Source organism: Salvelinus alpinus, chromosome 16 (genome assembly GCF_045679555.1).
Source record: "Salvelinus alpinus chromosome 16, SLU_Salpinus.1, whole genome shotgun sequence".
NCBI lineage: Eukaryota > Metazoa > Chordata > Actinopteri > Salmoniformes > Salmonidae > Salvelinus > Salvelinus alpinus.
Window position 1 is genome coordinate 55,537,693 of NC_092101.1, and position 17,467 is coordinate 55,555,159.

Here is a 17,467-nt window from a genome sequence, read left to right on the forward strand (position 1 = left end):
GTTAGGTTCATCCTCAGTAGGTTGCTAGATTCATCCTCATGAGAGCGTGGGTAGGTTGTTAGGTTCATCCTCAGTAAGTTGTTAGGTTCATCCTCAGTAGGTTGCTAGGTTCATCCTCAGTAGGTTCTTAGGTTCATCCTCAGTAGGTTGTTAGGTTCATCCTCAGTAGGTTGCTAGGTTCATCCTCAGTAGGTTGCTAGGTTCATCCTCAGTAGGTTGTTAGGTTCATCCTCAGTAGGTTGTTAAGTTCATCCTCAGTAGTTTGTTGTTAGGTTCCTCCTCAGTAGTGTGTGGGTAGGTTGTTAGGTCCTCCTCAGTAGTTTGTGGGTAGGTTGCTAGGTTCATCCTCAGTAGTTTGTGGGTAGGTTGCTAGGTTCATCCTCAGTAGGTTGTTAGGTCCATCCTCAGTAGGTTGTTAGGTTCATCCTCAGTAGGTTGTTAGGTTCATCCTCAGTAGGTTGTTAGGTCCTCCTCAGTAGTTTGTGGGTAGGTTGCTAGGTTCATCCTCAGTAGGTTGTTAGGTTCATCCTCAGTAGGTTGTTAGGTTCATCCTCAGTAGGTTGCTAGGTTCATCCTCAGTAGGTTGTTAGGTTCATCCTCAGTAGGTTGTTAGGTTCATCCTCAGTAGGTTGCTAGGTTCATCCTCAGTAGGTTGCTAGGTTCATCCTCAGTAGGTTGTTGGGTTCATCCTCAGTAGGTTGTTAGGTTCATCCTCAGTAGGTTGTTAGGTTCATCCTCAGTAGGTTGTTAGGTTCATCCTCAGTAGGTTGTTAGGTTCATCCTCAGTAGGTTGCTAGGTTCATCCTCAGTAGGTTGCTAGGTTCATCCTCAGTAGGTTGCTAGGTTCATCCTCAGTAGGTTACTAGGTTCATCCTCAGTAGGTTGCTAGGTTCATCCTCAGTAGGTTGCTAGGTTCATCCTCAGTAGGTTGTTAGGTTCATCCTCAGTAGGTTGTTAGGTTCATCCTCAGTAGGTTGTTAGGTTCATCCTCAGTAGGTTGTTAGGTTCATCCTCAGTAGGTTGTTAGGTTCATCCTCAGTAGGTTGCTAGGTTCATCCTCAGTAGGTTGCTAGGTTCATCCTCAGTAGGTTGTTTTGTTCATCCTCAGTAGGTTGTTAGGTTCGTCCTCAGTAGGTTGTGGGTAGGTTGTTAGGTTCATCCTCAGTAGGTTGTTAGGTTCATCCTCAGTAGGTTGTTAGGTTCATCCTCAGTAGTTTGTGGGGAGGTTGTTAGGTTCGTCCTCAGTAGTTTGTGGGTAGGTCATTAGGTTCATCCTCAGTAGTTTGTGGGTAGGTTGTTAGGTTCATCCTCAGTAGTTTGTGGGTAGGTTGTTAGGTTCATTCTCAGTAGGTTGTTAGGTTCATCCTCAGTAGGTTGTTAGGTTCATCCTCAGTAGGTTGTTAGGTTCATCCTCAGTAGGTTGCTAGGTTCATCCTCAGTAGGTTGATAGGTTCATCCTCAGTAGGTTGATAGGTTCATCCTCATGAGAGCGTGGGTAGGTTGTTAGGTTCATCCTCAGTAGTTTGCGGGTAGGTTGTTAGGTTCCGCCTCAGTAGGTTGTGGGTAGGTTGTTAGGTTCATCCTCAGTAGTTTGTGGGTAGGTTGTTACGTCCTTCTCAGTAGTTTGTGGGTAGGTTGTTAGGTTCATCCTCATGAGAGCGTGGGTAGGTTTTTAGGTTCATCCTCAGTAGTTTGTGAGTAGGTTGTTAGGTTCATCCTCAGTAGGTTGTGGGTAGGTTGTTAGGTTCATCCTCAGTAAGTTGTGGGTAGGTTTTTAGGTTCATCCTCAGTAGTTTGTGGGTAGGTTGTTAGGTTCATCCTCAGTAGGTTGTTAGGTTCATCCTCAGTAGGTTGTTAGGTAGTTGTTAGGTTCATCCTCAGTAGGTTGCTAGGTAGGTTGTTAGGTTCCTCCTCAGTAGGTTGTTAGGTTCATCCTCAGTAGTTTGTGGGTAGGTTGTTAGGTTCATCCTCAGTAGTTTGTGGGTAGGTTGCTAGGTTCATCCTGTAGTTAGGTGTTAGGGAGTTTTCCCTAGGGCCTTTCTAGGGAGTTTTTCCTAGCCACCGTGCTTCTACACCTGCATTGCTTGCTGTTTGGGGTTTTAGGCTGGGTTTCTGTACAGCACTTCGAGATATTAGCTGATGTACGAAGGGCTATATAAAATAAACTTGATTGATTGAAACTTGATTGAATGTGGTTAGGTGTTAGGAATGTGGTTAGGTGTTAGGAATGTGGTTAGGAATGTGGTTAGGTGTTAAGAATGTGGTTAGGTGTTAGGAATGTGAGGCGTTAGGAATGTGGTTAGGAATGTGGTTAGGTGTTAGGAATGTGGTTAGGTGTTAAGAATGTGGTTAGGAATGTGGTTAGGAATGTGGTTAGGTGTTAAGAATGTGGTTAGGTGTTAGGAATGTGAGGCGTTAGGAATGTGGTTAGGAATGTGGTTAGGTGTTAGGAATGTGGTTAGGTGTTAAGAATGTGGTTAGGAATGTGGTTAGGTGTTAAGAATGTGGTTAAGAATGTGGTTAGGAATGTGGTTAGGAATGTGGTTAGGTGTTAGGAATGTGGTTAGTTGTTAAGAATGTGGTTAGGAATGTGGTTAGGTGTTAAGAATGTGGTTAGGTGTTAGGAATGTGAGGCGTTAGGAATGTGGTTAGGAATGTGGTTAGGTGTTAGGAATGTGGTTAGGTGTTAGGAATGTGGTTAGGAATGTGGTTAGGTGTTAGGAATGTGGTTAGGTGTTAGGAATGTGGTTAGGCGTTAGGAATGTGGTTAGGTGTTAGGAATGTGAGGCGTTAGGAATGTGGTTAGGCGTTAGGAATGTGAGGCGTTAGGAATGTGGTTAGGAATGTGGTTAGGAATGTTGATAGGTGTTAGGAATGTGGTTAGGAATGTGGTTAGGCGTTAGGAATGTGGTTAGGAATGTTGATAGGCGTTAGGAATGTGGTTAGGTGTTAGGAATGTGGTTAGGCGTTAGGAATGTGGTTAGGCATTAGGAATGTGGTTAGGCGTTAGGAATGTGGTTAGGCGTTAGGAATGTGGTTAGGCGTTAGGAATGTGGTTAGGTGTTAGGAATGTGGTTAGGTGTTAGGAATGTGGTTAGATGTTAGGAATGTGGTTAGGTGTTAAGAATGTGGTTAGGAATGTGGTTAGGTGTTAGGAATGTGGTTAGGTGTTAGGAATGTGGTTAGGCGTTAGGAATGTGGTTAGGCGTTAGGAATGTGGTTAGGCGTTAGGAATGTGGTTAGGTGTTAGGAATGTGGTTAGGCGTTAGGAATGTGGTTAGGAATGTTGATAGGCGTTAGGAATGTGGTTAGGTGTTAGGAATGTGGTTAGGTGTTAGGAATGTGGTTAGGTGTTAGGAATGTGGTTAGGTGTTAGGAATGTGGTTAGGTGTTAGGAATGTGGTTAGGTGTTAGGAATGTGGTTAGGAATGTGGTTAGGTGTTAGGAATGTGGTTAGGCGTTAGGAATGTGGATAGGCTTTAGGAATGTGGTTAGGTGTTAGGAATGTGGTTAGGTGTTAGGAATGTGGTTAGGTGTTAGGAATGTGGTTAGGTGTTAGGAATGTGGTTAGGCGTTAGGAATGTGGATAGGCTTTAGGAATGTGGTTAGGTGTTAGGAATGTGGTTAGGCGTTAGGAATGTGGTTAGGAATGTTGATAGGCGTTAGGAATGTGGTTAGGTGTTAGGAATGTGGTTAGGTGTTAGGAATGTGGTTAGGTGTTAGGAATGTGGTTAGGCGTTAGGAATGTGGATAGGCTTTAGGAATGTGGTTAGGCGTTAGGAATGTTGATAGGCGTTAGGAATGTGGTTAGGTGTTAGGAATGTGGTTAGGTGTTAGGAATGTGGTTAGGTGTTAGGAATGTGGTTAGATGTTAGGAAGTTTAGTGTTCTGTTATAATAGAGGTGTGTGTGTGTGTGTGTCCTCTGCTAGGTGAGTCTGTGGATGACTGTGGCGGGGGCTACAGTGAGTCTATAATAGAGGTGTGTGTGTGTGTGTGTGTCCTCTGCTAGGTGAGTCTGTGGATGACTGTGGCGGGGGCTACAGTGAGTCTATAATAGAGGTGTGTGTGTGTGTGTGTGTGTGTGTCCTCTGCTAGGTGAGTCTGTGGATGACTGTGGCGGGGGCTACAGTGAGTCTATAATAGAGGTGTGTGTGTGTGTGTCCTCTGCTAGGTGAGTCTGTGGATGACTGTGGCGGGGGCTACAGTGAGTCCATAGCAGAGATGTGTGAGGAGCTCCAGAACGGTCTGACCCCTCTCCTCATCGTGACCCCTAACGGACGAGACGAGTCAGGGGCCAACAGAGACTGTTTCCTGCTCAACCCTGCAGCCAAGTCAGCCCTGCATATGAACATGTTCAGATTCTTAGGTAGGTACCCTCTACCTCCGCTACCTAACCCTGACCTCTGACCCCTAACCCTGCAGCCAAGTCAGCCCTGCATATGAACATGTTCAGATTCTTAGGTGGGTACCCTCTACCTCCGCTACCTAACCCTGACCTCTGACCCCTAACCCTGCAGCCAAGTCAGCCCTGCATATGAACATGTTCAGATTCTTAGGTGGGTACCCTCTACCTCCGCTACCTAACCCTGACCTCTGACCCCTAACCCTGCAGCCAAGTCAGCCCTGTACCTAACTATGTTCAGATTCCTGGGGAAAGTATAACCCTAAACCAGCTGAGAGAAACCCTCCTGTAGGTTTTAACTCCAACCCTGTTCCTGGAGAGATACCCTCCTGTAGGTTTATACTCCAACCCTGTTCCTGGAGAGAGACCCTCCTGTAGGTTTTAACTCCAACCCTGTTCCTGGAGAGAGACCCTCCTGTAGGTTTTAACTCCAACCCTGTTCCTGGAGAGAGACCCTCCTGTAGGTTTTAACTCCAACCCTGTTCCTGGAGAGAGACCCTCCTGTAGGTTTTAATTCCAACCCTGTTCCTGGAGAGAGACCCTCCTGTAGGTTTTAACTCCAACCCTGTTCCTGGAGAGAAACCCTCCTGTAGGTTTTAACACCAACCCTGTTCCTGGAGAGAAACCCTCCTGTAGGTTTTAACACCAACCCTGTTCCTGGAGAGAAACCCTCCTGTAGGGTATAACTCCAACCCTGTTCCTGGAGAGATACCCTCCTGTAGGTTTTAACTCCAACCCTGTTCCTGGAGAGATACCCTCCTGTAGGTTTTAACACCAACCCTGTTCCTGGAGAGAGACCCTCCTGTAGGTTTTAACACCAACCCTGTTCCTGGAGAGAGACCCTCCTGTAGGTTTTAACTCCAACCCTGTTCCTGGAGAGAAACCCTCCTGTAGGTTTTAACACCAACCCTGTTCCTGGAGAGAAACCCTCCTGTAGGTTATAACTCCAACCCTGTTCCTGGAGAGATACCCTCCTGTAGGTTTTAACTCCAACCCTGTTCCTGGAGAGATACCCTCCTGTAGGTTTTAACACCAACCCTGTTCCTGGAGAGAGACCCTCCTGTAGGTTTTAACACCAACCCTGTTCCTGGAGAGACCCTCCTGTAGGTTTTAACTCTAACCCTGTTCCTGGAGAGATACCCTGCTGTAGGTTTTAACTCCAACCCTGTTCCTGGAGAGAAACCCTCCTGTAGGTTTTAACTCCAACCCTGTTCCTGGAGAGATACCCTCCTGTAGGTTTTAACTCTAACCCTGTTCCTGGAGAGATACCCTGCTGTAGGTTTTAACTCCAACCCTGTTCCTGGAGAGCTACCCTCCTGTAGGTTTTAACACCAACCCTGTTCCTGGAGAGATACCCTGCTGTAGGTTTTAACTCCAACCCTGTTCCTGGAGAGCTACCCTCCTGTAGGTTTTAACACCAACCCTGTTCCTGGAGAGAGACCCTCCTGTAGGTTTTAATTCCAACCCTGTTCCTGGAGAGAGACCCTCCTGTAGGTTTTAACTCCAACCCTGTTCCTGGAGAGAAACCCTCCTGTAGGTTTTAACACCAACCCTGTTCCTGGAGAGAAACCCTCCTGTAGGTTTTAACACCAACCCTGTTCCTGGAGAGAAACCCTCCTGTAGGGTATAACTCCAACCCTGTTCCTGGAGAGATACCCTCCTGTAGGTTTTAACTCTAACCCTGTTCCTGGAGAGATACCCTCCTGTAGGTTTTAACACCAACCCTGTTCCTGGAGAGAGACCCTCCTGTAGGTTTTAACACCAACCCTGTTCCTGGAGAGAGACCCTCCTGTAGGTTTTAACTCCAACCCTGTTCCTGGAGAGAAACCCTCCTGTAGGTTTTAACACCAACCCTGTTCCTGGAGAGAAACCCTCCTGTAGGTTATAACTCCAACCCTGTTCCTGGAGAGATACCCTCCTGTAGGTTTTAACTCCAACCCTGTTCCTGGAGAGATACCCTCCTGTAGGTTTTAACACCAACCCTGTTCCTGGAGAGAGACCCTCCTGTAGGTTTTAACACCAACCCTGTTCCTGGAGAGAGACCCTCCTGTAGGTTTTAACACCAACCCTGTTCCTGGAGAGACCCTCCTGTAGGTTTTAACTCTAACCCTGTTCCTGGAGAGATACCCTGCTGTAGGTTTTAACTCCAACCCTGTTCCTGGAGAGAAACCCTCCTGTAGGTTTTAACTCCAACCCTGTTCCTGGAGAGATACCCTCCTGTAGGTTTTAACTCTAACCCTGTTCCTGGAGAGATACCCTGCTGTAGGTTTTAACTCCAACCCTGTTCCTGGAGAGCTACCCTCCTGTAGGTTTTAACACCAACCCTGTTCCTGGAGAGAGACCCTCCTGTAGGTTTTAATTCCAACCCTGTTCCTGGAGAGAGACCCTCCTGTAGGTTTTAACTCCAACCCTGTTCCTGGAGAGAAACCCTCCTGTAGGTTTTAACACCAACCCTGTTCCTGGAGAGAAACCCTCCTGTAGGGTATAACTCCAACCCTGTTCCTGGAGAGATACCCTCCTGTAGGTTTTAACTCCAACCCTGTTCCTGGAGAGATACCCTCCTGTAGGTTTTAACACCAACCCTGTTCCTGGAGAGAGACCCTCCTGTAGGTTTTAACACCAACCCTGTTCCTGGAGAGATACCCTCCTGTAGGTTTTAACACCAACCCTGTTCCTGGAGAGAGACCCTCCTGTAGGTTTTAACACCAACCCTGTTCCTGGAGAGACCCTCCTGTAGGTTTTAACTCCAACCCTGTTCCTGGAGAGATACCCCCCTGTAGGTTTTAATTCCAACCCTGTTCCTGGAGAGAGACCCTCCTGTAGGTTTTAACTCCAACCCTGTTCCTGGAGAGAGACCCTCCTGTAGGTTTTAACACCAACCCTGTTCCTGGAGAGAAACCCTCCTGTAGGTTTTAACTCCAACCCTGTTCCTGGAGAGAGACCCTCCTGTAGGTTTTAACTCCAACCCTGTTCCTGGAGAGAAACCCTCCTGTAGGTTTTAACTCCAACCCTGTTCCTGGAGAGAGACCCTCCTGTAGGTTTTAACTCCAACCCTGTTCCTGGAGAGATACCCTCCTGTAGGTTTTAACTCCAACCCTGTTCCTGGAGAGAAACCCTCCTGTAGGTTTTAACACCAACCCTGTTCCTGGAGAGAAACCCTCCTGTAGGTTTTAACTCCAACCCTGTTCCTGGAGAGAGACCCTCCTGTAGGTTTTAACTCCAACCCTGTTCCTGGAGAGAGACAGGAGGGTCTCATTTGACTAGTTCTTCAAAGTAGATACGACATAATTTCAAGAAGTGTCTCTGTCCTTCTCATCGTTGTGTACCTTCCTCTCTTACGGTCTATACGGTGTGTGTGTATCTACCCTAACGTAGCAGGTGTAAAAGTGTACCTGTCCAGAGATCTGATTATAATGAGGAGATGCTCATGTCTCCGTCCCTGACAATGGGAGTCGTTGTCCCGAAGGCAACAAGCTTAGGTCCAAAAGGAACCCATAGAAACGCATTGGGTTTATTTACGACACATTTCGGGCTGAGAGTGAAACCTCTCGCTTCGCCTCTTCCTGTGATCCGTCTCTTTCTATCTGATGATGGTCATTGTAGTTCATAAAGACGTTTCTGCACAGAACTCGGTTGAATATTTGCTTAATGAAAACCACAACTCAGCGTCCCACGTCATTCTTGACTTGATTTCTCTGCAGAGAAACGGCACATTGGACTCACAAAAAAAGATGAATGAAATGGAATTCAAGACATTGGACCGACTTTGGTCAAATTAGTTGTTTAATAACCGAAACCCCTGAAATCGCTCAGTACTACCATCCGTACTGGATCCCCTCCTACTACCATACGGGCAGGCAGTCCCCTCTGTCTCAATCCTAAACCAGTCTAATGTATCTCTGTCCTGTAGGAGTGCTCCTGGGCATAGCCATCCGTACTGGATCCCCTCCTACTACCATACGGGCAGGCAGTCCCCTCTGTCTCAACCCTAAACCAGTCTAATGGAGATGTATCTCTGTCCTGTAGGAGTGCTCCTGGGCATAGCCATCCGTACCGGATCTCCTCTCAGTCTCAACCTGGCTGAACCTGTCTGGAAACAGCTGGCTGGGATGAACCTCACCATCGCTGACCTTAGTGAGGTACTGTACCTGCAGTGTCTGCTCATGTGTGTGTGTGTGTCTGTGTTGAATAAATAGGGTGTATCATGTTGATAAATAGGGTGTATCGTGTTGATAAATAGGGTGTATCATGTTGATAAATAGGGTGTATCGTGTTGATAAATAGGGTGTATCGTGTTGGATAAATAGGGTGTATCGTGTTGGATAAATAGGGTGTATCGTGTTGGTAAATAGGGTGTATCATGTTGATAAATAGGGTGTATCATGTTGATAAATAGGGTGTATCATGTTGATAAATAGGGTGTATCATGTTGATAAATAGGGTGTATCGTGTTGATAAATAGGGTGTATCGTGTTGATAAATAGGGTGTATCGTGATGATAAATAGGGTGTATCGTGATGATAAATAGGGTGTATCGTGTTGATAAATAGGGTGTATCGTGTTGATAAATAGGGTGTATCGTGTTGATAAATAGGGTGTATTGTGTTGATAAATAGGGTGTATCGTGTTGATAAATAGGGTGTATCGTGTTGATAAATAGGGTGTATCGTGTTGATAAATAGGGTGTATCGTGTTGATAAATAGGGTGTATCGTGTTAATAAATAGGGTGTATCGTGTTGATAAATAGGGTGTATCGTGTTGATAAATAGGGTGTATCGTGTTGATAAATAGGGTGTATCGTGTTGATAAATAGGGTGTATCGTGATGATAAATAGGGTGTATCGTGTTGATAAATAGGGTGTATCGTGTTGGATAAATAGGGTGTATCATGTTGGATAAATAGGGTGTATCGTGTTGATAAATAGGGTGTATCGTGTTGATAAATAGGGTGTATCGTGTTGATAAATAGGGTGTATCATGTTGGATAAATAGGGTGTATCGTGTTGATAAATAGGGTGTATCGTGTTGGATAAATAGGGTGTATCGTGTTGATAAATAGGGTGTATCATGTTGGATAAATAGGGTGTATCGTGTTGATAAATAGGGTGTATCATGTTGGATAAATAGGGTGTATCATGATGATAAATAGGGTGTATCGTGTTGATAAATAGGGTGTATCGTGTTGAAAAATAGGGTGTATCGTGTTGATAAATAGGGTGTATCGTGTTGATAAATAGGGTGTATCATGTTGGATAAATAGGGTGTACCGTGTTGATAAATAGGGTGTATCGTGTTGATAAATAGGGTGTATCATGTTGGATAAATAGGGTGTATCATGATGATACATAGGGTGTATCGTGTTGATAAATAGGGTGTATCGTGTTGATAAATAGGGTGTATCGTGTTGATAAATAGGGTGTATCGTGTGGATAAATAGGGTGTATCGTGTTGGATGAATAGGGTGTATCATGATGATAAATAGGGTGTATCGTGTTGATAAATAGGGTGTATCGTGTTGATAAATAGGGTGTATCGTGTTGATAAATAGGGTGTATCGTGTTGATAAATAGGGTGTATCGTGTTGATAAATAGGGTGTATCGTGTTGATAAATAGGGTGTATCGTGTTGATAAATAGGGTGTATCAGTAAGTTCAGGACTTAGTTAGAAGTGTGTGTGTTGGGAGGGAGGCAGGGAGGGAGGGGTGCTGTGTGTGTGTTGGGAGGGAGGGAGGGGTGCTGTGTGTGTGTTGGGAGGGAGGGAGGGGTGCTGTGTGTGTGTTGGGAGGGAGGGAGGGGTGCTGTGTGTGTGTTGGGAGGGAGGGAGGGGTGCTGTGTGTGTGTTGGGAGGGAGGGAGGGGTGCTGTGTGTGTGTTGGGAGGGGTGCTGTGTGTGTTGGGAGGGAGGGAGGGGTGCTGTGTGTTGGGAGGGAGGGAGGGGTGCTGTGTTGGGAGGGAGGGAGGGGTGCTGTGTGTTGGGAGGGAGGGAGGGGTGCTGTGTTGGGAGGGAGGGAGGGGTGCTGTGTGTTGGGAGGGAGGGAGGGGTGCTGTGTTGGGAGGGAGGGAGGGAAATGGAAACATAATGTGGCCTGAGTGAAAACTTCACGGAACTTTTCCTGAAACTAACAGATGTAAACGATTATACACACACTGCATGTCACACTTTGTTTAACTCTAAGTGTGTTATATAAAGCTGTAGTGTGATCAGAGGAATACAGGGTTGACTACATACACCTTCTACTGTAGTTAACATGGGGAACTAACCACAAATTGGTATGAAATTGTATTTGCAAGGGTTAGGGTTAGGGCAAGGGTATTAAAAAGGTCTTAACAATTATTAACATTTAGCCGGTCAAATCGAATTCTGCAGACACCCTCTAATGACAGTTAAAAAGGTCTATGGGCAAGATTTCCCAGAAGTCAGTTACTTGTATTTTATTGTGTGACTGTGTGTACATCCCATCTTCAGCCTCGGTGCTTGTTGTGTGGCTGTGTGTACATCCCATCTTCAGCCTCGGTGCTTGTTGTGTGACTGTGTGTACATCCCATCTTCAGCCTCGGTGCTTGTTGTGTGACTGTGTGTACATCCCATCTTCAGCCTCGGTGCTTGTTGTGTGGCTGTGTGTACATCCCATCTTCAGCCTTGGTGCTTGTTGTGTGACTGTGTGTACATCCCATCTTCAGCCTCGGTGCTTGTTGTGTGACTGTGTGTACATCCCATCTTCAGCCTCGGTTCTTGTTGTGTGACTGTGTGTACATCCCATCTTCAGCCTCGGTGCTTGTTGTGTGACTGTGTGTACATCCCATCTTCAGCCTCGGTGCTTGTTGTGTGACTGTGTGTACATCCCATCTTCAGCCTCGGTGCTTGTTGTGTGGCTGTGTGTACATCCCATCTTCAGCCTCGGTGCTTGTTGAGTGACTGTGTGTACATCCCATCTTCAGCCTCGGTGCTTGTTGTGTGACTGTGTGTACATCCCATCTTCAGCCTTGGTGCTTGTTGTGTGGCTGTGTGTGAGAGAATAGTGTGTACTGTGGTACCGTGTGCGTCTCTCCTGCGTCCACGCTGTAATCATGAGCCTCTGCAACGTGTTCAGCCTGACCGTGATACAGGACGAGGCTGTTTCCTCACAAAGCCTCTGTTGTCACGCGGGTTAGCCCCGAAGCTTTACTAAAGGTTACACAGGAATTTACCCAGCACCAGAATACAGCGAGATAGCATCACTCACACTCAGGCATACTGTGTATACACACTGATAGTAATCAGAGAGGACTCGCATGCTAAATGGGAGTTATGACTTTCACTTAAAACTATGTCAAAAAATGTATTCCTTTCCTAAGAGCCAACTCCCATGGGATTCCCGTTCAAGGTCTCCCAAACTGTAGAGATGGACAGTACAGTGAAAAACACAAATGTAGATTGGAAAAACACACAGAACTAAAGGCAAGGCCACCGGTCTTTTCACACTTGTATTTGAATGAAGTCTTCTTTCCTCTTCAGGTGGATAAAGACTTCATCCCTGGCCTGATGTACATCAGAGACAACGAGGCCACGACTGAGGAGTTTGAGGGCATGACTCTCCCCTTCACGGTCCCTAACGCCAGCGGACAGGACATTCAGCTCAGCTCTAAATATTCCCACATCACCCTGGAGAACAGGGCCGAGTACGTCCGCCTCGCCATCAACTACAGGTGAGAACAACTACATACCACCAGTGTTCCCTCTAAGCTGCGTACGCTACCGATCACCAGTGTTCCCTCTAAGCTGCGTACGCTACCGATCACCAGTGTTCCCTCTAAGCTGCGTACGCTACTGATCACCAGTGTTCCCTCTAAGCTGCGTACGCTACTGATCCCCAGTGTTCCCTCTAAGCTGCGTACGCTACATACCACCAGTGTTCCCTCTAAGCTGCGTACGCTACTGATCACCAGTGTTCCCTCTAAGCTGCGTACGCTACCGATCACCAGTGTTCCCTCTAAGCTGCGTACTCTACCGATCACCAGTGTTCCCTCTAAGCTGCGTACGCTACTGATCCCCAGTGTTCCCTCTAAGCTGCGTACGCTACTGATCCCCAGTGTTCCCTCTAAGCTGCGTACGCTACCGATCACCAGTGTTCCCTCTAAGCTGCGTACGCTACTGATCCCCAGTGTTCCCTCTAAGCTGCGTACGCTACCGATCACCAGTGTTCCCTCTAAGCTGCGTACTCTACCGATCACCAGTGTTCCCTCTAAGCTGCGTACGCTACCGATCACCAGTGTTCCCTCTAAGCTGCGTACGCTACTGATCCCCAGTGTTCCCTCTAAGCTGCGTACGCTACTGATCACCAATGTTCAGAGTTGTCCCCTTTAGTTACAACTATCAACGTTTTACTCTGCTGTGAGAATGGTGCTCGAATCAACACAATATTATTCACTTTCAATGTAACATACCGAAACACAACTAACTATCCAAGAGATTTTGTTGTAGGCAGAACGCATCACATTCTATTGCCAAGACTCAGCCAGTACTCTACACAGACCGGTGCAGTATAACCAATCAGAGCTGCAGTAGGCCTGTATGCAAATAGACCATTGCCATATATGGATCTGTGCCATTTACTTTGAACTGGACTGTGTTTACAGCATGAGTGGTCGTGACTAGCTGAACTGGACTGTGTGTACAGCATGAGCGGTCGTGACTAGCTGAACTGGACTGTGTTTACAGCATTAGCGGTCGTGACTAGCTGAACTGGACTGTGTTTACAGCTGTGGTCGTGACTAGCTGAACTGGACTGTGTTTACAGCTGTGGTCGTGACTAGCTGAACTGGACTGTGTTTACAGCATTAGCGGTCGTGACTAGCTGAACTGGACTGTGTTTACAGCATTAGCGGTCGTGAGTCCATGTGATTTGAGATCAAAGCAAGAGCTGCATGTAGCCACGTGTTGTTCCTATTTTGTAAAGTAGTTTCTTGCATCAACCATCACAGCAGCATTTTCAGTCACATCCTTCAAATCAAAATCAAATGTATTTATAAAGCCCTTCTTACATCAGCTGACATATCAAAATGCTGTACAGAAACCCAGCCTAAAACCCCAAACAGCAAGCAATGCAGGTGTAGAAGCACGGTGGCTAGGAAAAACTCCCTAGAAAGGCCAAAACCTAGGAAGAAACCTAGAGAGGAACCAGGCTCTGAGGGGTGGCCCTAGAAAGGCCAAAACCTAGGAAGAAACCTAGAGAGGAACCAGGCTCTGAGGGGTGGCCCTAGAAAGGCCAAAACCTAGGAAGAAACCTAGAGAGGAACCAGGCTCTGAGGGGTGGCCCTAGAAAGGCCAAAACCTAGGAAGAAACCTAGAGAGGAACCAGGCTCTGAGGGGTGTCCCTAGAAAGGCCAAAACCTAGGAAGAAACCTAGAGAGGAACCAGGCTCTGAGGGGTGTCCCTAGAAAGGCCAAAACCTAGGAAGAAACCTTTTCTGTCTCTCACTGTTCAATTTTTAAAAAAAAAATCACCTTTATTTAACCAGGTAGGCTAGTTGAGAACAAGTTCTCATTTGCAACTGCGGCCTGGCCAAGATAAAGCAAAGCAGTGTGAACAGACAACAACACAAATTAACCTACCATTAAAATTATAGACTGATAATTTCTTTGTCAGTGGGCAAACGTACAAAATCAGCAGGGGATCAAATACTTTTTTCCCATCACTGTAACTGTAGGGATTTCTTTTCTCTCTAATCCTCCTGGTTTTACCACGTGTCCCTGTCTGTCTCCCCCAGGCTCCATGAGTTTGATGAGCAGGTGTCAGCTGTGAGGGAAGGGATGGCTCGGGTCGTACCTGTCCCTCTGCTCTCCCTCTTCACTGGATATGAGCTAGAGACAATGGTAAGTACACACAGAACTAGTTTACAGTAAAGAGGGATGGATACTGTTGAATGCTCCCACAGTTGTATTGTGCAACTTTCTGATCCACTTGTCTTCAACAGGCATTTAATAGCATCTAGAATCCCTCATGAAGGCTATATGGAACTCTGTCATCATGTTGGTTTTCTCTGTCTCTCTCTCTCTCTCTCTCTCTGTCTCTCTCTGTCTCTCTGTCTCGCTCTCTCTCTCTCTCTCTCTCTCTCTCTCTCTCTCTCTCTCTCTCTCTCTCTCTCTCTGTCTCGCTCTCTCTCTCTCTCTCTCTCTCTCTCTCTCTCTCGCTCTCTCTCTCTCTCTCTGTCTCTCTCTGTCTCTCTCTCGCTCTCTCTGTCTCGCTCTCTCTGTCTCGCTCTCTCTGTCTTGCTCTGTCTCACTCTGTCTCTCTCTCTCTCTCTCTCTGTTACCCTATCTGGGCCCTGGTCTGTTACCCTATCTGGGCCCTGGTCGTAAGTAGTGAACTGTAAGGAATAGGGAGCCATTTTGTCCATCACTCTCCCTCCTGTCCTCTGTGTCCAGGTGTGTGGCAGTCCAGACATCCCCCTCCACCTGTTGAAGTCAGTAGCCACCTATAAAGGTGTGGAGCCTACCTCTCCTCTCATCCACTGGTTCTGGGAGGTCATGGAGTCCTTCTCCAACACAGAGCGATCTCTGTTCCTGCGCTTCGTCTGGGGACGGACACGCCTCCCACGCACCATCGCTGACTTCAGGGGACGAGACTTCGTTGTCCAGGTGAGAACTTGTCAGGCAGCCAGTCAATTAATCAATCAATCTCTTGTCCCAGACATTTGAATCAGTTGAACCTCTCTACTAGGGATATGCACCTCTCCTTTCAGGAACGATACCATGCAGGAACCATACTTATCTAGATACATGGACTGGTACCACACAGGAACCATACGTATCTAGATATATGGACTGGTACCATACAGGAACGATACATGGACTGGTACCACACAGGAACCATACTTATCTAGATATATGGACTGGTACCACACAGGAACCATACGCATCTAGATACATGGACTGGTACCACACAGGAACCATACGTATCTAGATATATGGACTGGTACCACACAGGAACCATACGTATCTAGATACATGGACTGGTACCACACAGGAACCATACATATCTAGATATATGGACTGGTACCACACAGGAACCATACGTATCTAGATATATGGACTGGTACCATACAGGAACCATACGTATCTAGATATATGGACTGGTACCATACAGGAACCACACGTATCTAGATATATGGACTGGTACCCTACAGGAACCATACGTATCTAGATATATGGACTGGTACCATACAGGAACCACACGTATCTAGATATATGGACTGGTACCCTACAGGAACCATACGTATCTAGATATATGGACTGGTACCACACAGGAACCATACGTATCTAGATATATGGACTGGTACCATACAGGAACCATACGTATCTAGATATATGGACTGGTACCACACAGGAACCATACGTATCTAGATATATGGACTGGTACCCTACAGGAACCATACGTATCTAGATATATGGACTGGTACCATACAGGAACCACACGTATCTAGATACATGGACTGGTACCCTACAGGAACCATACGTATCTAGATATATGGACTGGTACCATACAGGAACCATACGTATCTAGATACATGGACTGGTACCATACAGGAACCATACGTATCTAGATACATGGACTGGTACCATACAGGAACCATACGTATCTAGATATATGGACTGGTACCACACAGGAACCATACGTATCTAGATATATGGACTGGTACCACACAGGAACCATACGTATCTAGATATATGGACTGGTACCCTACAGGAACCATACGTATCTAGATATATGGACTGGTACCACACAGGAACCATACGTATCTAGATACATGGACTGGTACCATACAGGAACCATACGTATCTAGATACATGGACTGGTACCATACAGGAACCATACGTATCTAGATACATGGACTGGTACCATACAGGAACCATACGTATCTAGATACATGGACTGGTACCATACAGGAACCATACGTATCTAGATATATGGACTGGTACCATACAGGAACCACACGTATCTAGATATATGGACTGGTACCCTACAGGAACCATACGTATCTAGATATATGGACTGGTACCATACAGGAACCACACGTATCTAGATATATGGACTGGTACCATACAGGAACCATACGTATCTAGATACATGGACTGGTACCATACAGGAACCATACGTATCTAGATACATGGACTGGTACCACACAGGAACCATACGTATCTAGATATATGGACTGGTACCCTACAGGAACCATACGTATCTAGATACATGGACTGGTACCACACAGGAACCATACGTATCTAGATACATGGACTGGTACCATACAGGAACCATACGTATCTAGATACATTGACTGGTACCATACAGGAACCATACGTATCTAGATATATGGACTGGTACCACACAGGAACCATACGTATCTAGATACATGGACTGGTACCATACAGGAACCATACGTATCTAGATATATGGACTGGTACCACACAGGAACCATACGTATCTAGATATATGGACTGGTACCATACAGGAACCATACGTATCTAGATACGTATGGTTCCTGTGTGGTACCAGTCCATGTATCTAGATACGTATGGTTCCTGTATGGTACCAGTCCATATATCTAGATACGTATGGTTCCTGTGTGGTACCAGTCCATATATCTAGATACGTATGGTTCCTGTATGGTACCAGTCCATGTATCTAGATACGTATGGTTCCTGTGTGGTACCAGTCCATATATCTAGATACGTATGGTTCCTGTATGGTACCAGTCAATGTATCTAGATACGTATGGTTCCTGTATGGTACCAGTCCATGTATCTAGATACGTATGGTTCCTGTGTGGTACCAGTCCATGTATCTAGATACGTATGGTTCCTGTATGGTACCAGTCCATATATCTAGATACGTATGGTTCCTGTGTGGTACCAGTCCATGTATCTAGATACGTATGGTTCCTGTATGGTACCAGTCCATGTATCTAGATACGTATGGTTCCTGTATGGTACCAGTCCATATATCTAGATACGTGTGGTTCCTGTGTGGTACCAGTCCATATATCTAGATACGTATGGTTCCTGTAGGGTACCAGTCCATATATCTAGAT

At 46.2% G+C, this 17,467-nt stretch overlaps 1 protein-coding gene across 1 annotated transcript in view; it reads left to right on the top strand.

Moving 5' to 3' along the window:
* The first annotated feature begins 4,141 nt into the window (after window positions 1-4,141).
* The window catches only part of LOC139541693 (E3 ubiquitin-protein ligase HERC2-like), a 52,539-nt gene continuing 39,213 nt past the window's right edge, over window positions 4,142-17,467 (top strand). The window contains exons 1-5 of the mRNA XM_071346629.1: window positions 4,142-4,367; window positions 8,430-8,542; window positions 11,899-12,089; window positions 14,150-14,255; window positions 14,808-15,020. Of these exons, the coding sequence (XP_071202730.1) occupies window positions 4,223-4,367; window positions 8,430-8,542; window positions 11,899-12,089; window positions 14,150-14,255; window positions 14,808-15,020 (768 nt within the window). The 5' untranslated portion in view covers window positions 4,142-4,222. The remainder of the gene's footprint in view (window positions 4,368-8,429; window positions 8,543-11,898; window positions 12,090-14,149; window positions 14,256-14,807; window positions 15,021-17,467) is intronic.